The 27,990-nt window shown below is 38.5% G+C and overlaps 1 protein-coding gene across 2 annotated transcripts; it reads left to right on the forward strand.

Moving 5' to 3' along the window:
• Positions 1-261: 261 nt before the first annotated feature.
• On the forward strand, positions 262-27,949 carry DGKE (diacylglycerol kinase epsilon). Of its 2 annotated transcripts, XM_039501585.1 has the most exons (12): positions 262-290; positions 1,011-1,494; positions 7,996-8,155; positions 10,375-10,494; positions 11,630-11,773; positions 13,700-13,857; positions 14,250-14,301; positions 17,320-17,433; positions 18,595-18,666; positions 19,318-19,445; positions 19,772-19,883; positions 20,219-27,949. In XM_039501585.1, the coding sequence occupies exons 2-12, from the start codon at positions 1,037-1,039 to the stop codon at positions 20,408-20,410; spliced, it is 1,710 nt and encodes a 569-aa protein (XP_039357519.1). In that variant the 5' UTR covers positions 262-290; positions 1,011-1,036; the 3' UTR covers positions 20,411-27,949. The 2 variants fall into 2 exon arrangements, with proteins under 2 accessions (XP_039357519.1, XP_039357518.1); XM_039501584.1 differs by lacking the exon at positions 262-290 and having other exon boundaries at positions 449-1,494.
• Positions 27,950-27,990: the final 41 nt, after the last annotated feature.

Raw genomic sequence — 27,990 nt, forward strand, 5'->3', positions numbered from 1 at the left:
AGCAACCGCCATCAGCAGCCTCCGCCCCCCATGGGGCCTCGTCTCGGCTCCTTCCGCTTCCGCAGCTTCCCCGGCTCATCCCCGGCCGCGCTGCTGCTACGGGCCCTCCCCCGACCCGACCCCCCTCCCGTCCAGGGCCGCGGCCGGAGACTCCTCCTGCTGCCTCCCCTCCCGCCCACGGGTGAGACCCTCCCCGCGGGGGGACCCCGGGGCGCGAGCAGGGCCGGGGGGAGCTGGTGGGACGAGGGAGGGGAGCGCCCAGGGCTGGGGAGGGAGGAGATTATAACAAGGTAGGTACCTAATCCTCCCCCCCAAGGTCACCGTCCCTGGGGGGAGGGGTAATTACCCTAGGCAGTGGGGGAAGGGTGGCGGGAGGGAAAGAGAAGAGCTGGGGGGGGCGTGGAGAAAAGGAGGTTGTTGTATTTGGGAGGGAGGGAGGGGGGGTCAGTATAATACCTGGGCTTTCACGGGAAGGGGAATTAAAGCTAGACTTGATGGAAACAGAGTCTGGGTGGAGTAAATAGTTGAAAAGGGTGGGGTGCCAGATGTTAGACCAGTTCTTGGCCTGGGCTACTACCTGAATTAAGAAGAGGGGAGGTTAATTATCATATCCCCTTTTGTGGCGTGGGGGGAAGGGAGTTATTGGAAGAATAAGGCTATTTATATCTGGAAAAGTGAGGCTGATCATTTGTCGGAGCAGGTGTCTCACAAGAAGGGTGCGTTCTGATAGTAATTGGTATATCAGGCTGGAAGGGGAAAGAGAGGGTTTCAGGATAATACCAGGGTGGAAAGAAAAGCGGAGGTTAATTATCATGATAACAAGTGTAGGGTATCCAGTCTGATGAGTTGTGAGTCAGGCTTCAGGGGGGGAAAGGGAGTATAATAATAATAATAGGGGAAAAGTTAAAGCATACAATAAAGGATGGTTCCTAAACCCGCCAACAGTATCCCTGAATTGGGGAGTGAGCCCCAAGTTAGCCCTACTTGTCTTGTTTAATTTGACCATTTAGACAGGGAAAGCTAAAATCCATAAGGGATGGAAGGGGAGGAAAACAGCGGTCCTCCCTTCTCAGGAGTGTTTGCGGACTGCAGTTTGGCCTTTTGGACTCTGTGCTCAGTGATCCTGCCAGTAGTGATCACCTTGTGGTGCAGCTTCCAGCGATCCCGGAGGCAGGTGCTGAGGCGAGACATCTTCCGCAAGAGCAAGCACGACTGGCACTACACAGATCTCTTTGGCCAGCCCACCTATTGCTGTGTGTGTGCCCAACACATTCTTCAGGGAGCTTTTTGCAGCTGCTGTGGGCTGTGCGTCCACGAAGGGTGTCTCAAGAAGGCTGACCATCATTTCCTCTGCAAGGAGATTATGATGAGGAGTGATGGTGAACCCCACACCTCTATGGCACATCACTGGATCAGAGGCAACGTCCCACTGTGCAGCTATTGTGTCGTATGCAAGCAGCAGTGTGGCACCCAGCCCAAGCTCTGTGACTACAGGTACAGCAGAGGAATGTGCTTGCATATGCAGGAAGTACAGTATCATGTCATTATTGTAATTGCTGTGGCAATATTTGGACACCTTACTGCTAAATGAAATGCTAGAATAGTTCAAGCAAGTTGTCCAGCATGAAGCTGTCTTAGAATTTCTCACAGGGCCTATCATCAGTGAGACTGCTTATGATAAGGTGCTATTCAGCGTGAGTAAGGTGGGAGAATGGAGTCATAAGTTAGGGGTAAAGCATAGCACACGGTCACCTATTTTATTATTATTGGTATTACTGCAGCACCTAAGGCCCCCAATCAAGAATTAAGGCTGTATTTTGCTAGATGTTGTACAAGCATGTAGTAAGACAGTCCCTGCCCCAGAGAGCTTACAATGTATGGCCTGCTCCTGCAAAAAATCATAATTTGTTCAACTTTACTCACTGTGAGTAGTCCCACTGACTTAAAGAGAACTACTCACAGTGCATGAAGTTAAGTAGGTGCAGAAATCTTCACAGGATTGAGGCCTGGACTTATGACAAAACAATATATAAATTAAACAAGTATAGGTGCAAATGGTGTTCAATCCTCCTAAGACTGTATTGCAGAGGTCAGCAACCTCTGGCACGCAGCTCTCCAGGGTAAGCACCCTGGCAGGCCGGGCCAGTTTGTTTACCTGCTGCATCTGCAGGTTTGGCCAATCGCGGCTCCCACTGGCTGCGGTTTGCCGTCCCAGGCCAATGGGAGCAGCGGAAAGCCGTGACCAGCACATCCCTCGGCCCACGCCGCTTCCCGCGACCCCCATTGGCCAGTGGGAGCCACAATCGGCCGAACCTGCAGACGCAGCAGGTAAACAAACTGGCCCGGCCTGCCATGGTGCTTTCCCTGGCGAGCCTCGTGCTAGAGGTTGCCGACCCCTGCTATATTATAAGCTCTTTGGGGCAGGGACTCTCTTTTTGTTCTGTGTCTGTACAGCATCTAGAACAACGGAGTCCTGGTCCATGAGTAGGTCGCCTAGTGCTACAATACTACAAATAATAATAAGCAGAACTCCCCCTGAAAGTTAATGGAGAATTCTTAAAATGTCACCCATTAGCTTATGGTTACTTTATAATATAAATAACTTTTGATTTGATATTATAGATATCTCCGTACCCTGAAATTAGCTTTTGTTGATTTCAATGGGCTACTTGTATAGTAAGGTACTAGTCAACATGATGAATGTCATGGAGTTGGTTCTGTAAATATTATCCTCATGGACCAAGTTCTCTTTTCAGTTAATCCACTGTAACTCCATTGACTTCACTGGACATACTCTGCATTTACATCACTGGAACTGAGACAAAAACTTGGCCTCTTATATTTACATCCCTCGTTCTATAGGATAAGTTTCTAAAGTGAAATCCTGGCCCCCTCCAAAGTCAGTAGGAGTTCTGACACTGATTTTATTGGAGTCAGGATTTCACCCCAGTGTCATCTTATGTATGTCTGTGTTCAGGTTTTGTCACATGCATGTTGTTGTAAATTATGCATTGAGGATTTGTGGTCCATTTTGTGGCTGTTTTTTGCAAGGCTCTGTTTTGTTCCTTTGTTTTTTGCTATCATGAACAAAATATTGTATGTTATACTTTGGGATGGACAAGTGCCTGCTGCTTCATATTTACTTACTCAGGTAGTTTTCATGAGGCAAGGTAATTAGAACCACCACCTTAGGAATCTTTTGCCAGGCTCTGAAGCTGTACAGCAGCATGGACGAATAGTCAATATATCTCTATGTATAAAACTGCTATTCTTCTACTGTCAAACTCTCATTCAGCCTTGGCAATCATATATTTAATACTGGTTGCACTGTTGTGTGATTCATCTGCAGTTTACAACATAAATTGTATCTGTTTCCCATCTTTTCTTCCTGTCTCTTTTCCGTCCAGTTGAATTTTTGTGTTTCTCAAGTTTCATTGTTTCTTCCATGATTTCAGGAAATAATGTACAGTATTTATTTAAGATGTCTGCATAGTGCTATAATTGTGCATGGCACTTTGTATAGAGAATGAGGACACAGCATTTTACTCCAAAGGGTTTACAATTTCAGTGACATACACATACTGTGACATGGAGAGATTATAGCAAACAAGAGAGAAGGAGAGAGGGATACACACAAAATAAGAGTGAGGTTAATTGTCTTCCATGGTATGCATAGTATTTTATTTTTCTAAAAATAATTAGTGTGGTGGTAATTAAGGAAATAGTGAGTCATTGTTGAAAGGATGGTAGCAAAAAGTTGAGCTGCAGATTTCAAATGGTCTCAAAATGAACAGTAGCCTTCAAAAACATATTTTGGCAGTCAGCTTGTATGATAAAGAAAATAGAGTGTTGATCCCAAGCAAAGTATGTACAGATCTGGCATATTTGTTCATTAGTAACTGCGCTGTCTGAACTCTTTTAGCGTAAAACCTGCCCTAGCAGCAGATGGATGGATATTCCTGGAGTACCTCCACTGTCTGTCTAGCTGTATGTCTGGACATTGGAATTGTCTTGCACATTGTCAGCAGCCGTGCAAGCTTCACACTGAAAGTTTGGCGGTTTAGTACTTACTCTTAAATTAAATCTACAGCTCAGTTGTATTCTGAATTTTCCTAGGCACCTACTCTTAGATAATCTTTTCAGCAACTGCTGATTGCTGAAAAACCCATGACTGACTTCCCTCTATTGTTCAATTAAATGTCTTTGACACAGATGAGAGTAGGTGCATACGACTGTAGAGAAAGTATAATTGTGTCTATAATGTTATAAAGGAATTACTTCTTTCCTCAATTTTACTTGCTACCTATTTTTACCCAGCTCTTATGTGACACCTTGTAAGCAAGTAGAGCTCCAGAAGAGGAAACAACTAACTCATCTGTAAGGATCCTCAAGTGTGTTTGATTGAGGGCAGGATTCATGGCCAGCAATGAAAAGAAATGGTCACCCATCGGGAATGTCAGTGTCCATGGTTATAAGAGCTGGATTAATGGAGGGACTCCAAAAATAGCTTCCACAGCTGCTTAAATCAGGTTTTTGGATGTGGTGAACCAGGATTAGCCTTTTGCAGAGGATGGCATTAGGTATTATAATATTTCCTCCTATATTGTCTCTCATCAGGACAGCTGTAGGAATAGGTTAAATTGCTGAGCAACTATGTGCTGTGGGATTTTGTGCTACAGCTCTGCATAATGCTGTACAACTCTTAGGGCTGGTCCACACTAAGAAGCGGGGTCGAACTAGGGTACGCAAATTCAGCTACGTGAATAGCGTAGCTGAATTCGAAGTACCCTAGTTCGAACTACTCACCCGTCCAGACGCCGCGGAATCGAAGTCCGCGGCTCCAAGGTTGACTCCGCCACCGCCGTTTGCAGTGGTGGAGTACCGGAGTCGACCGCGGCGCTTCCGGAGTTCGAACTATCACGTCCACATTAGACGCGATAGTTCGAACTCCGAGAAGTCGAACTCACCGCGTCGACCCGGCTGGTAAGTGTAGACTAGCCCTTAGAGTTTAGGATTTAAAGGGATGCTGTCAATTTGGAAAAATGACATTATTTACAAATTTATTATCTTCTTACTAACACTAAATTGTTAAATTAAAAAGCATTTTTGAAATTCAGTTTATTTTTTACTATTTGAGATTTTTTTTTTCAGTTAATGAAAATTAATGGAGCTATTTACACTTTCACTTTCAGGTTTTCAATTCGGCAGTGTTTCTGTTGCCAGCTGTTCAAGGGAATATTTATTTGCTTATAGCAACTGTTTCTCTTGGAATTACAAAAAATGTTAATGTTTCCATTGGTTTTAAATTTCATAAATGCTCATTTTTACAAAATCCTAAATATCTGGCCAAACTTGAGTTGACAGTGACCTTTCAGTAGTTGATTTGAAGCAGGTCTGTTTTTCTTAAACCTGCAGAGAACTTGTTCAGTTTTGTTTTTGTAATGAGTTATGAATATGTAGTGTGTTTTTTTAATATTTAATAGCAAAATGATTACTATAAGTATACCTGGAGTAATTTTTTAATGAGTGCACACAAAAAATAGTTTTTTTCCTACTTGGTTAAAGATATAAATATCTGCTCTGTTTTTAGATGGAAGTAAATATTGTTCCAGGATGCTGTTTTGTCAAGTTGTCCAAAGGTCTGAAACTCTTCTAGTTATCTTCTGATATCTGCTTATTTGAGTCTATTCCCAGTTCCTTGGGAATAAACGTCTTGACTTTCTGCACACTCCATGCAGTCAATGCTTATGTATTTCAGCCCAAGACTCAGTGTACAGTGTAGTGTGCTGTCTACATTCACTTTTTTTAATATAGAAGTTAGGCAGTGAGAAGAAAGGAGTGACGAGTTAATTGATAGCATGTCAGCAGTTTTTCTATATTTGCCTGTTCAATTGTGCTTGCAGTAGCAACAGTAAATACTAGTTTCAAAAAGTAAGATACAACAGTATAAGTTGTGCTTTCCACCTATTAAATGTTTGTTACTGAAACAGGAATAAATGCCAGAAAAGCCCGGATCCATTTTCCTATGTGGTAACGATCCTCGGTTTTCTCTCCTTTATGTCACTGTGGGTGTGTAAGTCAATAGAAGGGAAAAGAGAGGGAGTAGTTATTTGATGGGGGGGAAGAAACAACTTCATCTCAAGGCAGGTAGTAAATTATCTACTGACAGTTTATGCCAGTTTTGTCTATTTAGGGAATTGCATGTGATGTAGTTACTTGGACTTGATTATTATTATAAGCAATGTGATATTGAGAACCTTAAATATACTTGCCTCCTATCTTATATCATTATGAGTGAATATTTGTTTCATAGCCTACAAAGCTCTGTGTTAGAGTTCAAGAATGCATGACTTCTAAACTTCACAGTTTAAGAAAAGTATTTGGTTTTGTAATGTATCATACGGGGACATTAGAAGTGGAAACAACCTACTTGGCCAGCTAGTCCACATCTCTGTCAGTGTGGAACTCTTCCCTACAGTACATTTACTAGTGCTTTGTCCAGTCTAGTTTTAATGTGCCAAGCTACTTTGAGGAAGAGCTGGGTTTTTCTTACTATTCAGTCTGAATTTTTTATTTTCTTAATTTCATCCCACATACTCTTTTTGTCTGTCTTGAAGATCAGGTCTAATAAGCTCCGATATATTCAAAGTTGTGGTCACTGCACGTAAAATCCAAGAGTACCCTCTAATAACTCATTTGTCCCATGGTTCCTCCAAATCTGCTCTGAGTTCTTCTCAGACTTTTTATCAGCTCTGCTGCTCTCTACCAGCTACACATTTTAAAATGAATGGTTGTTTGTGAATTTAAAAATTATGCTATAGTGTGCTGCAGTCTCATGCTGCATCTCCACAATCACCATTATAAACTTTCTCCATCGTTTTCTGGTCTTTCATCTCTCTATTCGGCCCACTTCTCCTCCCTTCCCCCCCAAAGACCACCCATTAAAATACAAACTTCTCTCTAGTCCTAATCTTGTCAAACACTCTGTAATGAGCTATCTTGATTATCAGTACAAAAGTTTTTTTTTTTCTCTTAATTAGCCTCTTAGAGTTGGTAGGACAACTCCCACCTTTTCATGTTCTCTGTATGTGTATATATATCTCCTTACTATATGTTCCATTCTATGCACCCGATGAAGTGGGCTGTAGCCCACGAAAGCTTGTGCCCAAATAAATGTGTTAGTCTCTAAGGTGCCACAAGTACTCCTGTTCTTTTTGTGGGGATAGATTCATCCACTGCTCCCATCCTTGCTTGGCTTTGTCCTTTGCTTTCTGTCCGTACTATGTTGGCTCTGTTTTGTTTGGTTCCCTGTACCGATGCTAGTGTTCCACAGATGTCAAGGATCTTGGGGCAATAATCAAAAAATAAAAGGTAGTTGCCACCTGGTACTTAATTGTTTTAGTTAGATGCCCCATTACAACATTAGAAATATTGTATATAAATCACTCAGATTATGCATTTTAAAAACACAATTTTTTCTAAATCTTTTTTAACACTTAATCTATTTTACGTTTTTTTCAGTTGTTCCAGAATATTACTGTAGGGATTCAAAACCAAAAACGTGATTATATATAATTATTTTCTGAAGGATCTTTCCCTACTCTAGGAGAAGCTGTTATGAAGTTTGATTGTACCAGGATTCCCCCAATAATCAGTCTGATGCCTGCTTTCCCCTAATTTGATTAATAAAAATATATTTTAGACCATGTTTACTCTCTTCTGTTAATTCTCTAAGTAAAGGACAGCTAGTTTTTCTGAATTAGATCCTGCACATTTCTAAGTGTGTAAGTGCTGTTGATAAACTACCATATTTTAAGGCAAGTTCTACAGTATTATTTTGTGATCCCATTGCATAACTTGTGCTGTATTAATATAGGTTACTTTACAAAGTGTTGTTGCATAGCCCTATATAAGTAAACTCTACCTTTCAATCCAAACAGTTGGTTAGAAATCAAGTCAAACCACCATTTGGACTCTTTTTGTTTCTATTTTCAGGTGTGTTTGGTGTCAGCACACTGTACACGATGATTGCATGCAGAGTTCTTTAAAGAGTGAGAAGTGTCGTTTTGGAGAATTCAGAAACTTAATTATTCCACCATATTATTTATCTACCATTAATCAGATACGTAAGGATAAAAGAACTGATTATGGAAAGGTAACTTTATCGTTATTTTTATAATACATAATTCTAAATATGAAATAAGTGCAATGACATGGTGGTGGTTATACACTGAATAAGTGTTTGAATACGTAAATGCTCAGTGTGTTGATTTGAATTTATTAGTCATTTTATTAACATCCTGGTTGAGATTGAACAGATTTTTGCATTTAATTATTCTGAGGTGACTCTGAGGCTATAGTACTTTGCTTTCTTAAACATCATCTTAACCACAACTGTTTAAATCTCATAATCATCTGTAGTCAAAAATTCCAAAAGTAATTAATGCTCAATTCCCTGTTATATGTTAGAGAATATTCATTAAATCTTTAGCAAAATCTATAAACAGAGCTGTTTAAAAGAAAAACGTTTCCATGCTCCAAGCCACTACTGTAGATATTGGAGAGAAATCCTATAAAGTCTTTTTTTAAGGGATACCTGATAAGAATAAGCCTGTTAAAGAATAAACTTCCATTGTACCCAAAAATTAAATACTGTGAAAACAAACTGACTCTTCAAAAAGGTACAGCTGTCAAATAAAAATATTTTCTGTGTACCAAAATAGAGCGTATTGCATAGTGTCAACACTCGCAGTACTACCACGAGTTTCGTGATTGGGGGACTGTAGCCTGGAAATTAATGACTCAATGGATTTAGGGATCATAGTGAGCAAGCACCTCAACTCAACATATTCTCCCCAGAGCGATGCTGTGGCAAAAGGGCTAATGGGATCCTTGTATGTATAAACGGGAGTAGTGAATAAAAGAGAGGCAAGGTGAATTTATTTCTGCATATGCCATCAGTGAGGCTGATACGAGAACACTATGTACAGTTCCAGTGTTTACGGTTTAAAAAGGATGTTGGCAGAAACGAGAGAGTGCAGAATAGAGCTGCAAAAAATGATTCAAGGGCTGAAGTAAATGCCTGACAGTGAGAGTTTTAAAGAGCTTAAACTAAACAGAGTAACAAAAAGAAGATAGGAAGTAACTTGACTAGTGTATAAGTCCATTACAAGGAGAAAATACCTGTACAAAAGGGCTATTTAATCTTGTGGAGAAAGGCAGAACAAAAACTGGTGTCTGGAAGCTGTGCCAGACAAAAATGTGTGCCTAATTTTTACTTTGAATTTAAGAGTGAGAGCGATTTAATCATTGGAGCAAACTGCCAAGGAAAGTGGTGGATTCTCCATCTCTTGATGTCTTCAGATCAAAACTGGATGCCATTCTGGAAGATAGGAATCAGTCAAATAGAAGTTAATAGGCTGGTTACAGGACTAACTGGGTGAAATGTAGTGGCCTATGACATACAGGAGATTAAATTAGATGTTCTAATGGTCCCTTCTGGCCTTAAAATCTATGAATGATTTCAGACCAACTTTAGGGGTATCTTGTGATAATACTCAAGCTGCTCAGAAATTTTACCTGAGGTGCCTGCACTTCCCCTTTCAGCCTTTATAGGCTACTGTGCTGTTTATGCCACAGGCAGCCAACCCTGTATGCTCTGAGCAGGGCAGATTCCAGGACAGCAGAGCCAGCCCTGCTCCAAGCTTAGTAGTCTTAGCCTTGCTATTCCCATGGGCCCAGCGCAGGAAAGGAGAGTTATTGGATGTAGGAGCACAGAACAAACTTCCTCCCTGCAGGTTGAAGACATGGGGCAGCTGCTGGATCTTGCCAGAGGAGAAGTTGGGGAAGTGGGGGCTTACAGATTGGCAGGGGGTCGGGAGGAGAGCAGGCTATGGGAGCATGCTGGGGAATTGGGATGGCTGCAGGAAGGTGCCAGTAGGCAGCCTGGAGGACTGGGCAGCGAAGGTGAGGGGAAAGGGAGTTGGGGCCTGCATTACTGTGTATGATTCAAGGTTGAATTTTCAACCTGTAATTCTTACATGCAAATTAGGGTATTCACAGGGGAGGTCAATCAGAAGACACACAAAAATGAAATGACTTTTAGTAGCTGTATTTTGACACTTCCAACTAAATCTTCATTGACTGGGAACACTACTGGTTGAAATAAGTTGTAAAACTTATCACTTATTTGCAAAGGTTGCCTGTTTCTGTACTTACTATGAATAGGGAATTAGCAACTTTTTATTTAAAATTATGGAGTAATTCATTTTTCCTGTCTTTGTGTGAATGAAGAATGAAGTTGGAATTCAAAGCCTCTCATTCCTTTCAGGCTTGTCACATTTGTGTACATAAGGAATTTTTTTCTTTCTGCAGTTGGCATCCTCCTATGGTAAACACTGGACCCCAATAATAATCCTGGCTAATACTCGTAGTGGAAACAACATGGGCGAAACATTATTGGGAGAGCTTAAGATTCTCTTAAACCCAGTTCAGGTAATTGTGGGGAAAAGACATAACTATGTAATAAACTATAGACTCAATTAAGATCACCAGCATTTTGCTTATATATGGACTACAGGAATTTTTTTAAGCAGTTTGATACAAATCTCCAGCTAAGGAAACAGATTGGTGCAGTTCTCATTTGAAGAAAAAGGGACACAAGGATTTTAGCACGGATCTGCAAAGGCAATTTAAGGAAGGAATTTTTTTTTTTTTTTTTTTTACACACAATGAGTTTGAAAAGGAGCTAGGTGTCACCAAGATTTATAGAAGTTGAACTTGCAATAATCCCCTCACTGCTTTTATTTTCCATAAGTCTCCTATTCATTCAGGAAGGTATGAGGCTTTTAAGATAGGGAACAATTTAAAAAACAGTTTAAATCATAAGTAAAATCATAACTCTTATTTTTTTCTTTTCACTACATGATGCGTTGTGCGACACCATCACAAGGTCACTCTATCTGGTGCAACAGTCCTTAGTAGACTGTATGGGTTTGATATGATTCTTTTGAAACTTTTTCAATCCTAACTTTACTTGTGAAGATGGCAATACATCTGGCTCTTTTCCTGTGTTGCTGTCTGTGTTGCCATTGTCCCTTAAACTCCGCTGGGAAGGCGCAGGATGCTCTGACGTAAGATAGCTGTTCCTAGACTTCCTGACTACATCTTAATTCTCTTCCTCCATAGTTCAAAGCAAGAGCCTTTAATGATTTCTGCTAGTCTGAATTTAAGGTCTTTGTTTAAAAAAAAATCAATGCCAAGAGTAGTCTAATGAATAAACTCTTTTACAAACTGAATGTTAAGTCTTTTTTTAAACCGTTTTTTATTTCCTTACTTTTGGTTCTTGTAAAAGTGAAGGATTGACATTACTGGATTAAAAAAAAAATCTTTTGGGGCAAAATCCTACTTGCTTTGTTAATATGCATATTCACTGAAGTAACTACTCACATGAATCTGAGTAGGATTTGGTCTTTGGTATGATCATTTGCCAGTGCAGTTGACTGGAACTTATGATGATCAGTTTGCATCCTGATATATAAAAGTGAAGATGTTTTGATCTGTGAAGTAAACCCTATGTGGTGTGTCTTAACTTACAGAAATTTTCATTTTTATTTTCATTTGTTCATAGGTTTTTGATCTGAGCAAAATTTCACCTGCCAAAGCACTCCAGCTTTGTACCTTGCTGCCTTATAATTCTGCTAGGGTACTTGTTTGTGGTGGGGATGGCACAGTGGGCTGGGTCCTGGATGCAATTGATGAAATGAAGATAAAGGTATTGTGTTTGAATACCTTTGCAAGTATTGTGGTGAAATAACTTTTGTAACTGGCCAAAGTGTAAGCTCTAATCTCTTATCTGGATATGGGTCATGCCTATCTTTCAGAGTAAACCTATTAAGAAAAGTATTTGTAAAGTAGCTTATGTACCATAAAGATACAGACTTTGAACATTTAATTTAGAAGCCATTCTGCTCACAGAGTGTAGCCTATTTTATGCATTCCTTTGTAATCTAAAGAGAAATTTAATTTGCTGTTAATAGACTCATTAATTTAGTAAGGTTCTTCTGCTCTGGCTGCTTATTTCTCAGCAAAAGTATTCAACTTCTAAAGCTATCAGAAATAATGGCACAATTGCAGATTGTGACTTTAGAAAGAGATTAAGGGACAGAAGTAGATAAATTATTAAATATTTGGTTTTCATTCTACCATTATTTACTGACAAGAAGTAAAGAAATTTTGTGTTTAGTATTGTTTCTAAATAGAACATCTTTTCAGTTTAAGAGGTGTCAGCAAGAACTCCTGGGATGTCTAATTCAATTGTCATCATTTCTGCCTAGTATCCACACACCCCCTTTTCTCTTCAAAAAAAAGGAAACAAGTGGTAAATTTACAAAATTGGATAATAAAAATTTAATTCCCATTTCCCAATTTTCTGGAGCCAGTCAAAATGAATGTTATATTTGTTAACTAATAATACTTTGTAACAGGGCCGCCCGGGGGGGGGGGAGGGGAGCAAGTGGGGCAATTTGCCCTGGGCCCCACAGGGGCCCCCACGAGAGTTTTTCGGGGCCCCTGGAGTGGGGTCCTTCACTCACTCCGGGGGTCCCGGAAAACTCTCGTGGGGCCCGGGCCCCCGGAGCTTCTTCTGCTCCGGGTCTTTGGCGGCGGCGGAAGGACCCTCCACCGCCGAATTACCGCTGAAGCGGGACCCACCGCCGAAGTGCAGGGTCTTCTGCGGTAATTCGGCAGCGGGGGATCCCTACCGCGGGTCTTCGGGGCACTTCGGCGGCGGGTCCTGGAGCGGAAGGACCCCCTGCTGCTGAATTACCACCAAAGCGGGGCCCCCCACCGCCGTAGACCCCAGGCCCCCTGAATCCTCTGGGCAGCCCTGCTTTGTAAAGTACTGTACTGAAAGCTGCGACTGGGTCATGATGCATATCCTCAACCTATGAACTCTTTTGAGAGAGACATATTTGCTGGTACAATGAAATACGTGGAGGAAAATGTCGTCTTAGCCCTGGAGAGTTAACATACTTAAGACGGTGTCAGCTGGATTGTAGGCCCTCTCATGCCTCCTTAGCCAAGTTCTTGACAAAATGTTATGCTCCTGAAAACCCATTACAGGCATTGGCAATACATAGGTATTCCTCTGAGGGCTGAGCTGTAAAATCTTTATTACCGGTGGTAAGTGAAGGGAGAAAAGAGCCTAGCTTGACTCTCAGATCCCTGGTTGCAGGGCTGATAAGAAGAAAAAATATCCTTTTTTTTATAAACATATATATCCTGATTAAACAACAGTAACCACGATGCCACTTTTTCAAATTACTTCTCACAGTGGAAAACTTAAATCTCACAACAGTTCTATGAACTAGGTAGATAGACCAGCTTTACAGAGGGAAAGCTAAGGGAGTAAGAGAAAGGCAAGATATTTTCCAAAGGGGCTGCTCACTTGGGGATATATTGTTTTTGTGCATTTGGTATTTGCCTAGTTTAAAAATTCAACCTTTCATATTTTCTCGATCCCAAGTGCTTAGATTTGACATTTGCCATGCTTACAGTACGTTCTGTGCCACTCTGTAATAACCATTGAAGCAGCTTTTCTGTTAATGGTGTTCAGCTATCTTCAACATTTCTGGGGATAATAGGGAGGGAGAGGACTCTAGAAAAGGAGATTCTAAAATGTACCATTTCTGTGTCACAGGGACAAGAACGGTATATTCCACAAGTTGCAATCTTACCTCTCGGAACAGGTAATGACCTGTCTAATACGTTGGCTTGGGGTGCAGGTTATGCTGGAGAAGTCCCAGTGGAACAAATTTTACGAAATGTAATGGAGGCAGATGGAATTAAATTAGACAGGTAAGTAACACAGTACAAAAGTGAATCCCACGGCACCATGACTATTTTATCTATAAACTCCAGAAAGCATTACCAATCAACAGTAACACCCAGTGACCGCAGAGATTTGGTAAGGAAACACAAACAAGGCACCTGCAGGTGCGCACAGGTGTAACTGCTCCAGTGGGAAACTGGGGGCTACGGGATGTCGGAGATGGAGGAGCCTCTGCTGAGCAGCTTCTCCAATGCTGAACCTTTAAATATTTAACCAAACCTCTGAATCTTCTGAGGAACATCCATCTTCTAATTATAATTTCTTACATTGCAATTGTTGGTTTCTTATTGCAGTTTGAGTTCAGTGAGAGCAGTTCATCTTCTGTAACTTGGCTAAATAATAGCCTTTTGTTTTTCAGATGGAAGGTTCAGGTAACAAACAAAGGATACTACAATTTAAGAAAACAAAAGGTATGATTTCAAAATTACTAACATGTGGATCTTACCAGATGCTTGTATGAACTGATTATTTTATTTCCTACTTGCATATGCTTTTTAAATAAAATAAAATAAACTGCTTGGCCTGAAGGTTGTATAGTAATAATACCTCGCTGATAGAGCACTTCTCATCAGAAGATCTCAAAAAGCTTTACAAAGGAGGTCTATTTTGCTGATTGGGGAAACTGAAGCACGGGGAGGTAAAATAATTCCCCCCCCACTCACTCCACATGCCAGTGACAGAGCCAGGAATAGAACCCAGGTTTTCTGTGTCCCAGTCCAGTGCTCTGTTTGTTATGCTTTTCTCTTCAGTTCACAGTACATTAGGAAAGTAGATGGGAGCACTGGAAAATAATGAACTGCTTTGTTAATTGGCTGACACAGAAGTGAAGCTGTTATGCAAGTTTACAGCAGTGCTAAGATCACTTATCTTACTACATGACAATCTTATAATTCACAATAAACAAGAATAATAAAATAGGAAATGTGAGGAGGATTGCAAATCATGTGTTTCCACTCTGGAAAGTTTCAGGAAAAAAGATATAACCATTTGGTATATGAAGAAGATAAGTAACCTGCCTGTAAAGTGAATACTTATTTGAAAGAGTGATATAATCTCACATCAGTTTTACACTTTTGGGACTGACATCAGTAGAGTTACCCCCTGATTCTCGTCAGGGTGAGAGAAGAATCAGGCTTCGAATAGTGTTTGAGGGAGTTGATATCTGACTTGTTACAGGGTTAGTTGAAATTCCAAGGTATAATGAACTGTAAATATCTATATTTGCATATTGTAGTTAAGTAGCAGCGTCAACTCTAAAATGTTGGGATCCACAGAAAGAACTGCAGGATTTATGGTTTCTTTACTAGATCACTACATGTTTTTCTTGCAGACCTGGCATTAAGAACCTTTATATTATTTTTAGGGCTGTCAAGCGATTAAAAAAATTAATACAGTGATTTAAAAAATTAATTGCACTGTTAATAATAGAATACCATTTATTTAAATATTTTTGGATGTTTTCTACATTTTCAAATATATTGATTTCAATTATAACACAGAATACAAAGTGTACAGTGCTCACTTTAGTGTTTATGACAAATATTTGAAATGTAAAGAACAAAACAGGGATTTTCAATTCACCTAATACAAGTACTGGAGTGCAATCTCTTTATCATGAAAGCTGAACTTAAAAATGTAGAATTATGTAAAAAAAAAACTGCATTCAAAAATAAAACAATGTAAAACTTTAGAACCTGCAACTCCACTCAGTCCTATTTCTTGTTTAGCCAATCACTCAGACAAACAAGTTTTTGTACATTTGCAGGAGATAATGCTGCCCGCTTCTTGTTAACAATGTCACCAGAAAGTGAGAACAGGTGTTCTCATGGCACTGTTGTAGCCAGCATAGCAAGATATTTATGTGCCAGATGTGCTAAAGGTTCATATGTCCCTTCATGCTTCAATCACCATGCCAGAAGACATGCATCCATGCTGATGACAGGTTCTGCTAGATAACAGTCCAAAGCAGTGCGGACCAATCCATGTTCTTTTTTATCATCTGAGTCAGATGCCACCAGCAGAAGGTTGATTTTCTTTATCGGTGGTTCGGGTTCTGTAGTTTCCAAATCAGAGTGTTGCTCTTTTAAGACTTCTGAAAGCATGCTCCACACTTCATCCTTCTCAGATTTTGGAAGGCACTTCAGATTCTTAAACCTTGGGTCGAGTGCTGTAGCCATCTTTAGAAATCTCACATTGGTACCTTCTTTGCGTTTTGTCAAATCTTCAGTGAAAGTGTTCTTAAAAAGAACATCATGTGCTGAATAATCATCTGAGACTACTATAACATGAAATATATGGCAGAATGCGGGTCAAACACAGAATCAGAGACATACAATTCTCCACCAAAGAGTTCAGTCACAAATTTAATTAATGCATTATTTTTTTAACAAGCATCATCAGCATGGAAGCATGTACTCTGGAATGGTGACTGAAGCATGAAGGGGCATATGAATGTTTAGCATATCTGGCACGTAAATACCTTTCAAAGCTGGCAACAAAAGTCCCATGTGAACGCCCGTTCTCACTTTCTGGTGACATAATAAGAAGTGGGCAGCATTATCTCCTGTAAATGTAAACAAACTTGTTTGTCTGAGCAATTGGCTGAACAAGAAATAGGACTGAGTGGACTTGTAGGCTCTAAAGTTTTGCATTGTTTTGTTTTTTAGTGCAGTTATGTAACAAAAAAAAAATCTACATTTGTAAGTTGCACTTACACGATAAAGAGATTGCACTACAGTACTTGTCTGAGGTGAATTGAAAAATACTGTTTCTTTTGTTTATCATTTTTACAATGCAAATATTTGTAATAAAAAATAATATAGAGTGAGCAGCGTACACTTTGCATTCTCTGTTGTGATTGAAATCGACATATTTGAAAATGGAGAAAAGCATCCAAAATATTTAATAAATTTTAGTTGGTATTCTATTGTTTAATGGTGCGATTAAAACTATGATTAATCACGATTAAATTTTTTTGAGTTAATCAAGTGAGTTAACTGTGATTAATCGATAGCCCTACTTATTTTTAAAAATTACACAGTGAGCACTGAAAGTGCCAGAAGAAGCATTTTAAAACAAAGGATACTATGAAAGTGGTCATAGAGCTTTCCTTCTCTCTGAGGAAGTCAAAGGGTAGCTGAGAAGTGTGTGCAAAACTCCATGAATCCAACAATAATTTTTAAGTGGTGGCAGTGTATTGATACGTGCAAAGAGTCAGTGAAATTCTGCTCTGTAACGTGGGTGCTTCTCCCACCCCTTGGTAATTCTCATCGAAGCATCTGTATAACTGAGAGCCTTTAATCATTTTATATTAACCAGTTCTTAGCTATCTGATACTTCAGATTACACACGTGGAACTTCCAATTTGCATATTGCTAGGATTTTGTTTTCATGTCTCCATAATTTTAACTAGAGCTGTTGTCCCGCAGGTGTTCACAATGAACAACTATTTTTCTATAGGACCTGATGCTCTCATGGCTCTCAACTTTCATGCGCATCGTGAGAAGACTCCCTCACTGTTTTCCAGCAGAATTATTAATAAGGTGTGATTGGTAAAATAGCATTTCCCACTTCTTGCCAAAAATACTGAGAATTGCCACCCTTTAATCAAAAGACTGCAAATAGCCTCCATTAATTCATGCAAGTATTTAAGTATCAGCTGTTTTATGTAACAGTCTGAGACAAACTTGGGGTTTTTTTTACATTTAATAGCAATCAAGCAAAACATTTTTTTGCATCTTAATCTAAGGTTGTGTTTTACTAGTGTCTAGTTTATTCTAATGTGTATTTCCATTTTGTTGTTGCTCAGTATCAGTTATGGTTTCTAGTAATATGGCAAAATTCTCTTTGACTTCCATGGAAACAGCTCAGGCCACTGATTTGTTGCAGTTGTGACTACTACTATTGGAGCTATGTCCAACCTTGGAAACTGCCATTAGGGCCCTATTTTCCCTTATGTGAAATTTTTCCTACTTCGGGAAAGAGAAACTCTTCTAGTTTAGCTCCCGGAGTTTCATCTTCATTGTTCCATTGGGCATTCAGGGTTTATCTCCCTGGGTCAGGAAGTTCATTCTGCTTCAGCAGTACATGTCTTGAGGTGCACAGGGATCTTGGTCAATTGGGGGGGACTGTTGTCACCACCATGCTGCTATTGGCTTACTTACCACTCCGTATTTCTAGGTTGTACAGTAGTGGCTGTGAATATGGACTCTAGTACCAGCAATGGAACATGCTTCTTAGCACTTCCTCTTCCCACCCCAGTTTTAGAAGAGGTTCAGTCCTAGAGCTCTTGTAGAGGAGCTTCCTTGGGGAGCTTATGGTGGGTCAGGTGCATTTGCAGCCAGGTTCCAACTGTTTGGGTTGCTCTCCCTTTCTGGAGCAGAAGGAAAGACTCTTGTTCTTAATTACCTGCAAAGCAGTCTTAAGTATATTGATCTCTGTAGAGCTTCTCAGTCATTTGGAAACTTAATGGAGTGGAGCAATGGCACTGCCTAACTCTATTTAAAAGTGTAGTACGGATTTTATTTTAAAAGGGAAAACTCTTACGTGCACTAGGTAGTAATGACTGGGTTGTCCTCTTCCTGAAACTTAAAAGCAAAGATGATGTTACATAAGAATTTCAGATTGAGCTCTTATAACTGTAATTAAATTATCTTTGTCTTTCTCTCTGTTTCTGATACCGATTTCTCTTTAACTTTTTGTAGGCTGTTTATTTTTTCTATGGAACCAAAGATTGTTTAGTACAGGAATGTAAAGATCTTAACAAAAAAATTGAGGTAAGGTATCTTATGTTCTCTCGCTAACTCACGTTTTTTTTCCCTGGGGAACATACATCTCCCTCCCTCAAGAAAGCAGGATCTTAAAGGGAAATGATCTAGTCGTTTTTATAAGAAAGTCTAAGCAACGCCTAAGTCTAAGTTTCCACTAGATACAATCAGAGAGACCTCTTAAAGCATACCTGTATATTGCTTACCTTTTGATATAATAGCAAAATTAACTTGTGGCAACTGACTATTCAGGACTTACTGTACAGTATCTAGTGCCTGATCCTAAGCCCATTGAAGATTCCCATTTACATTTATGGACTTTGGATCGAGCCCCTGCTGTAGCTAAAATCCCAGTGTATAGGTGAAACTTGCTCCAGTGCAGAGGGACTATACGAGTCTGAGTCACAAACCCTTGCAACTGTAATGTGCTAGTTAATAGTAGAAATGGGGGTTGTAGGATACGATACCATATTATGAAGTCAAAAATATTGTTTCTTAATATGTTTATTTTATAAATAACACACATGCTGATCATATTGGACCAGTTCACATTGACTTCAGGGGGATGGCCACCCTAATGCATGAAGAGAAGTGGCACATGCCCAAGTGCGGAATTTGTCCCACAGTAACTTACTAACAATCTGTTGTGTATCTGTAAAGCTAGAGTTGGATGGTGAGAGAATCGATCTGCCGAATTTGGAAGGTATCATCGTCCTGAATATTGGATACTGGGGAGGTGGCTGTAGATTATGGGAAGGAATGGGTGATGAGCCTTATCCCCTGGCAAGGTATGTAGTGCATCAGTGGTTATAATATATACTTTTTTATTATAGTGTAAGGGTCAATGGACTTAAGTAAGCAGTCTCATTAATCAGAGGGATTGCTCACATGAGTAGGTGCTGCAGAACTGGGCCATAAGATTTTATAGAGTGCATTGAATTTGTTATGCAGCAGAAGGCAAACAGATAGATAGTTTTAAGCTTATGTACTGTATCAGTCACTTTAATTATAGTTTTATCTATTAAGACAAAGACCATGTAAAGTTTTATACAGTTATTTCAGTTGTGTTCACAGCTATTTTTTTATAGTAAATGTCTCCTTTTCTAAAACTTAGGTATGATGATGGATTGCTGGAAGTTGCTGGAGTTTATGGCTCTTTCCACTGTGCACAGATTCAGGTGAAATTAGCAAATCCTGTTCGACTAGGACAGGCACACACTGTGAGGGTACGTAGCATTTATGATGACCTTTACCCAAGTTTTTCAGTGAATGTGTCATCTTAGGCACTCAGCTGCTGACCACATCTTTGTTTTTAAAAGCTGCAGTTTGTCGGGGACTCTGGTGTTGATCATTTTTGGAAAAGTTAATTGCCACTTAAATTGCACCCCCATAACTCAATTATGGACACCTTATGCATGTGTGTAACTAACAATATACTAAGATTCTCTACTGGGAGGCTAAAATCTTGCTATATCAGTACATAGGCAGTAGTTGTAAATGAAATACCTTTGGCTGGAGTGAACTGTTATGATTCTATATATGCTCTTTTATTTAATACCAGCTGATTCTGAAGAATTCAAAGATGCCAATGCAGGTGGATGGAGAGCCATGGGCACAGGGACCCTGCACTGTTACCATAACTCATAAGACACATGCACTGATGTTATATCACTCAGGTGAACAAACGGATGATGATGCTTCCAGCATGTCTGAGCAGGAACACACAAGGGAACAGATGGATGAAGACATATAGGTTTTGAAGAATTTTACATAATATATTAGTCAATTCTTGTTTAAAAACTTAGTTAAATATATATTAAATGTTCTATCTCAATAACTATATCTTTATGCAGTAAGGTGTAGACTTGTGAGTGGCATAGGGGTAAAAAAAAAAGCCATGCTTTCAAGTATTAATGGAAAAACCTCCAGGCTAACCTTTAGCAAAACACTTAGGTGTATACTATCAAAATGAAAATCTCACCGTAACTTAAACTGATTTTTCTTAAGGCTAAATGTCGTTTTAGTATGTCTTGAGAATACTATTTTCTCTCTTAAATAAGCAGTACGTCTTACTCAGTTAAACAATATACTGTGAGGTGCACATAACAGAAATATTGAAATGTGACTTTGGGTAGCGCGACCATCTTCTAAGACCTATGTAACAAGATTGTTTCTTTTGGAGACCATTGGCAACACTTTAAAAACTGTTACAGATAACTGATCTTGTCTGATGATGATCTGAAAATAGCAACATGGCAAGTCAGTCTGTGCCACCACATTGATCGTATATACATATATGATCAGTAAAGATGTATTATCTGCAAAAACAGATGGAGAATTTATGTAAATTTTGCTTCCTGACTAGGTCATGCAAGGTGAATAATAGCTCTGCGGGATTTAAAACTTTATTTCCCATTTAAATTTATGACCACAAAAGAGCATTATTGCAAACAATGATACGAACATTCTGAATAGATCTAACAGTAGATATAAACATCCTGTTTAGGTAACCATCAAGATTTCTCAAGGTAAATATTGACCTAGTTGAAGCTTCTCAGGTTAAAGCTTCTCAGGTTTAAAACTTCATGGTCGCTTCAGCAGAAATCAATATTTGCTCCTTAGTTATTTTACGAGCAAGTAACTTAACCTACAAAGCCAAGAGCTTGACGCTAAGGAGTAAACCTGTCACTAATCAATCCAGTTGAGCTCATGTACTGCAAATGATCTCCAAACAGTAACTGAATTTATAGTGGTTGTGTGCTGTATATGTTAAGCCCAGTGACAAGTTAAGGAAAGGTCTAAACACTGAATTTTCTTACCTCTTTTGTCATTTTAAGCCAGCGCCCTCAAATAACTTTCCTTTTGTTTTCTATATGCTAGTTTAAAGGGACACTGTCAAGTACATATATCTAGGTTTTGTAAACCAAATGCAGTTGTTTCACAAAATCTAAAAAAAACCTTCCATGAATTACCTAATGTTCAGGAAAACATTTTTTAAACAATTTATTTAAGCATTTTTGTACAAGTTCATGGAAATCAAACACAACAGCACTATATCAGTGCATGATAGACCAGGAAGTTAAACAGATCCTTTCTGGTTTAAATTTTCCATGCTGAGTGAAAAGCAAAAAGCAAACATAGTTTATATGGTAAAAAGTTAATTACATTTTTGAAACTCTTCCATTTTTAATAATCTCTCAAGATAAAAATATGGTTTAACTTGACAGTGTCCCTTTTAAAAAGTTTACATGCTAGATTCTAAATACTACTGACATTAGTAAATTCATATTTAGACAGATTTGGAAGGTGTTTATTATATATGTGATTAGAATGCAATTAATTGTAAATGTTGACAAAAAATGTAAATTTTATACTTGGGAGCCTTATAGACCTTCTTTGAATTTATAATTTATCATGTAAATACATTGCGATTTGAGTCATAAAAGTCCACATAAGAAGTAAATTAAAAATACCCAAAGTAGATATACCATGTTATAGATAGATCCACGATCCAAATCTTCTTTAGTTAAAACTGACTTTAGGTTATACTAGCTTAAAAATCATTGTAAACTGGTAAGCCTCTACTTTATTTATTAATATTTGAATAACTTATTCACAGTTATTTTTAAAATATTTATTTAAGTATTATGCTCTTATCCTTGTGTACTAATGTTTACAGACAAGTTATAAAGCTCTGGAAAAACTGGGTATGTATTTGGAATGCAGATACGTTAGAAAGACAATGACAGGATTTCTTGATCTAAACTTATCAAACTGTGTTGGGGAGAGTCATCTAAAGTTTACCTGGAAATTTTCAAGATCTATTTCAATACTCATAGGATCAAAAACTGTCCTGAATTTTGAAAGTTTGAACCCCCACCCTACCCTTAAATAAAAACTTATAAAATGCTTTTTTTCCTGGTTCTGAGGAGATGGTAGATTGAAAATCCATCCTGTCTCTAGATGGATACCAGGGACCGGATTGCTTCCTTCCTAAACTCTGTCAGGGAGATCTCAGGGATCTGTGCCTGTCCACGGACCGGTCATTGAGAAACACTGCTGTAGATGACATCACAGTTGGTGAGAACAGGCTGTCTCCCAATTTGTTTTGTTCTTGGTTGGAGGAAGGAAACTTAGGTACAGCACTTCAGACAGTGGGGTATTGGCCAGGAGGTACTGTATGCAGACAAGCTGGATCTTTCCACTGACTGCAACTCACTGAGCACTTCTCAGGATCTGGTGCCAAATGGGTGAAATACTCTCTGGGCAGTACAAATCCATTAATAGCTTTGTAATATAGGAGGAGAATGGGCAGTGAAGGTAACACTTCATCTAACACCTACTTGGTAATTTTGGAGAGCTGCTTTCTGAGAATGGCCCTAATTGTCTGAGCCAGATCATCGCTCTTTGCATGCTGATGGGAGGAGAATTATGCTGCATGTATGAGCGATTAGAAGTGAATGTCTGAATAGTTGAGGGCATTTGATGGGTAACAGATTTAGACGGTGTATGCTTGGAAAGCCTTTCAGAAAATTCTATTTGACGATGGTAGAAGATTGCACTCGCTATAAATTTTTATCTCGAAGTCAGATATGCCATACACACTTTTCTGGAATTGTGGACAACTAGACAGGTCAGAGGACTTTTTAAAAACAAATGTTAAGGCTAGAATTTAAATAAGTCAGGTGATCACAAGAATCTTGCAATTCCCAACTTACCAACCTGTGGTTTTTTCGAAGATTTTTTTTTGTAAACTTCTCTTGCTCAACTGTTTTATTAATCAAAACTTTTCAGTTCATCACAAATTTAGACTCAGATTCTGTTGTGAATTTCTCCCTGTGAAACCACTTTAGTCTGACTGCAGAAGTTATGTCATTATCGTTTGCCTCCCCACATCTAATTTGCATATAAATTAAATAAAGATACTTTTCAGATTTAATGATAGTTGCTCATGTGCTATTGTATATTTATCACAGCTGTGAATCTGATGAAATTCACATTTTAAAAAAATAGATGTTAGAAAACATGAAGCACCTGATACAGTTTTGTCTATTGATTATCCTATTTTTTAATTAAAAATAGGCTTTGACAATTGGAAACATAAAATTATTGCAATATATTAGTTACTCAGAAGAGGGTGCTCTGCTATTGAAATTCATGCTCTGTTCTAAGAAAAGCCACACCGCATTTAAGGATGACATAAATTATGAATACATTTAATTTCTCAGAGGCTTCTTATAAGCATATTAATTTGAATAAAATGTACAGCTGTAGAAATATTGGGATATTAATTTAGCAAGCATTCAAACTATTCATTCACAAAGCTGTAATTCTAGGCTATATTGAGATTGTATTGCAGCATATGCTAGTGTACCTAAAGATCGGTCAGTGCTTCTGTTATAAATCCTTTTCCTGGGTTTATAACCTACAGCTTAAATTTTTTTTGGTGGGCTTAAACTTGCACACACAACCTAGATATGGAGTGAACTTTTTTTCTCCCCTCACAACCCCCTTACTTATTAACTTTCACATTTGTGTAAAATATATATATTTATCTTTTCCTTAGAGTAGTTCACAGGTTAGAGTAAAAGTTTACTGATTTTTTTGGACACACTTCTGTATTCTTGGGTCTTCTGCAACTTGTTTGCTTTTTTTTAAAAGCAGTGTTCCCAATCCATAAGGTGGGCCCTACACCCTTTCTGGTTTTCCCCTTGAAATAAAGTAGTTGAGGTCTGACCGTAGTTGCCATTCATGTTTATCTTTTTTATAAGAAATTGTGCTATTTCTTGACTATGATATATTTTATAACCCGATGTGTACTGGTGGTCATGTGTTTACAACATACTACAGTATTTACAGCATACCCCAGCATAGCACCAAAAACTATCCCAATGGATAAATAGTCCAAATTCTCCTTTCCAATGCACTGATGAGGCTCTCGTTTTAAATGGACACACCTAACTTTAAATCTCACGTGTGTTTGGAACATTTTTGTAATCTGCTGATTGTTCTGGAATGCATTCACTTCAGCTGGAGTGAAAACCAGGCCCCTACTAATTTTTCCCTGTTTGGGCCTATTTACATTCTAGAATTCTACCATATAAACACAATCAAGAGAACCTGATTTTGATAACAGGATGAAAAAAACCATGATTTAGCAGTCGTTGGGCAAATCTTATTCACCACCATGTTAACAGACCAAGATTAACTCCTGGTCCAAGCAAAATCTAATCCCAGTTAGTTGACATGATGATGATGAATAAGATTTGTCTGGTCTCCACTAACCATACAGTCATGATCGTCGGTATTATGTTAACTAACTAGCAACAAGGGAAAGAAGAATATTTGTAATTGTAAAACGTGCTTGAAACTACTAAAATTGAGGGGGCACTCAGGCAGTTGTAATACTAGAAACTTCCTTCTAATTCACTTTTTGTAATTGACTCGTTTTTGTGATCCTTGTAAGTTGGAGCCATTCTGAGGTCAGTGCACAGTTCTGTGTTTATATTTAGATTGCATTTCAGTCAGTATGTAGACTTGTATCCTGTGCTCCTTTTTTTTATATATATATATATATATTTGTGATGTTATTCCTGGTATGTTTTAATAGGTGTAAAATTTAGGTCCTCCCTAGCAGTCCAATGCACTTTTTTTTCTAGAAGACAGTATTCACTGAGGAGACAATGCTGATTATTTATGGTCTTTGCGCCGAAACCTACAAAGACTTATGAACTTGATTAATTTCTAGCACGTATGTCTTTATAGGATCAGGACCTTGATATTTTTCAGTCTAGCAATTACACTCAGCAATGTGCTTGCAGTGTTCTTCACTGGGATAAGCGGGCTTAGTTGAGATCCAAAATAGCCTCCTTAAAAAGTGCAAGTTACGGTCTTAAGCTGGAAAAAATATTGTCTGACTATTGTGCCATAGCTTTCAACAGCATTAAAAATGTTAATGCAATACATGGTGACTTCTTAAAGAACACCCGGATGTTGAAAACATGCCACTGTTACTTAGTTCTGATGTAAGAGTAACACATTTTTGAAATTCCTTGTATGTATGCTCTTTGTTTCCTATTTCATTACGTAGTGTGACTGCAGATTCTTCTTTTTTTAAACTGTCAACTAGAAATAATCTAGAATATTTTTAGATTTAAAAAGAGATAACTGCAACATTTTAGTAGCCTGGTTGATCCTACTGAATGTGAACTATCCACTTTTAAAAAATATGCTCTGATCCTGTTCTGAGGAACTGTTGCTGCTTATTGAGCAGAGTGTAGGGTAACAGAACATCGCTTGTTTCGTGTGAACATTATTTACACATTCCATATGTTTAAGGCCCATTCCTGCAAGCTCTGCCCACTCAAAATTCCTGTTTGCTTCACTGAGTGCTGAATATTCACTGATCCCAGGATTGGGGTCCGTTGGGATAGATCTTCAGCTGGAGCAAATCAGCATTGCTCCATTGAACCAAGTGGTGCTAAGCTGACTTTCACCAGCTGTCATGTTTTGGAAGTCTGAATTACCTTCATAGTTTAAAACTATCTTTTGTTTCTCTTTAACATTTCCCTGTCTTCTGTGCCCACATTATCTGCAATGATCTTTCCACTTCCAAGTTCAGAGTTGTGAATTTAAAGTGCATCCATCAAACATAATACCGATTATTGCATTGACTTCTCTTTAAAGAGGAAATGGAAACTGTTGTTGTAAGGATTTCAGTCTGTATCTTCAAAGTTGACATCCCTCATTAGCCATATGTCCACTACTAATTCATGTAGCTCTTAGAACTCTAGCCATCTAATGTTTATAGATTTTTTTATAGTCAAACCAAATGATTTTTTTATTTTTGTAGCCTATGCCTTCAATATGTATAATAGAAATAACAATTCAACACCCATATTCTGAATATTGTAAAAATGTGAATTTCAAGAGCTGTAACTGTGAGTTAGTCATAGTCTTAAATAATATTTGAGAAAATACCAGCACGTCAAAAGTTTACAAAAGCCTATTCTTTAGGATAGAAGTATTCTGATAGTGTATTATGTTTGTATTCAATGTGCATATGCAGATTCTGAAATTGCACTAAATAAGAAACAAAGAGCTTTTTACAAATCCAAGCACTGGATCAAAACGCTGAATTTGTAACATTTAGTGTTATTTTTATCCAGAAAAAGTGATGGGTGGTTGGTTAGTGGTTTTCCCACAGAACAGTAATGCGGGAACCCATCAATTTATTAAGCTGTGGCTATCATTCACTAAAGTGCCCAGAAATTAACAAATGCCCATTTTTCCACCACCACCACCCCCCATGCTCCCTCCCCCCCAAAAAGAAAATGACACATTGTGTATTCACAGCTGCAAAGTGCTTGAGGTCTTATTTATAAAGGAATGACCAACCAGCATGATACTGCACTTCCAAAGTATCTTTTAAAAAGGTAGTAGATACACTTACATTTTCCTTGGCATCAAGAGATGCCTTGTAACCCCCCAGGTAGAATTAGTTACTCTTCTGCTTTCAAAAAGAATGAATAAGCTGTAGGGGGAAAGTGTTACACAAAACACTAGTCATAAAAGTAAGGAACAATTTTTTTTTCTTTTAAAACAATCTTCTGTACCTGCCTATACACAAGCAGTAATGTGACTTTGGAATCTTTTTGTGGTCAAACTTTTTGGTTTACGTTTATGCACACTTTGGGCTTGATCATATTCTCCTTAAGCAGACAATATTCCCATTGACTTGAATGGGAGTTTTGCTTGCCTGAGGAGTATACGTTTGGTCGCTTTGACAGTGTACTGACCAGTTTAGTTAATCACTGCATGTAGGTGTTGTGTATTTTGTTGAGAAGTAAAAAAAATATTTGAGTGAGCTGTTTGTAAGCAATTGTAAATGCAGAGTAACTCCCAGGTAAATCAGCAGAACTCCATTGATTTCAGTGGAGTTACTCAGATTTACATCTGTTAATTTTGTGTCCTGCTCGTTCTTATGACTTAGAAGAGAAGATGTGCAGAAAGGAATCCTTTTGAAAGGATGTCTGCTTCATATTCCTCTTAGATGTTTGTAAATAAATAAAAGCTATTTTCATACCACTGACTGTGTTGCTGAATTTCCTAAAGCATCTTTCTGTTGTCTTGTTGATCTGTATTGTATTTCTCTGTATGAACTAGACTGAAGAAAATGTGTGTGGATTAAAACATTTGAATCCATTTTGTTTGTCTGTTCCATGTTCATTCACAAATCTGAACATCAGCTTTCAAAATCTGTAATAAACTAGTGAGAATATTTGACACCTAACTTTGTGTGTACTTTTTTGTACTCTGAAGTAAGACAAGTAT

Source organism: Mauremys reevesii, linkage group 15 (assembly GCF_016161935.1).
Source record: "Mauremys reevesii isolate NIE-2019 linkage group 15, ASM1616193v1, whole genome shotgun sequence".
Classification (NCBI taxonomy): Eukaryota; Metazoa; Chordata; order Testudines; family Geoemydidae; genus Mauremys; species Mauremys reevesii.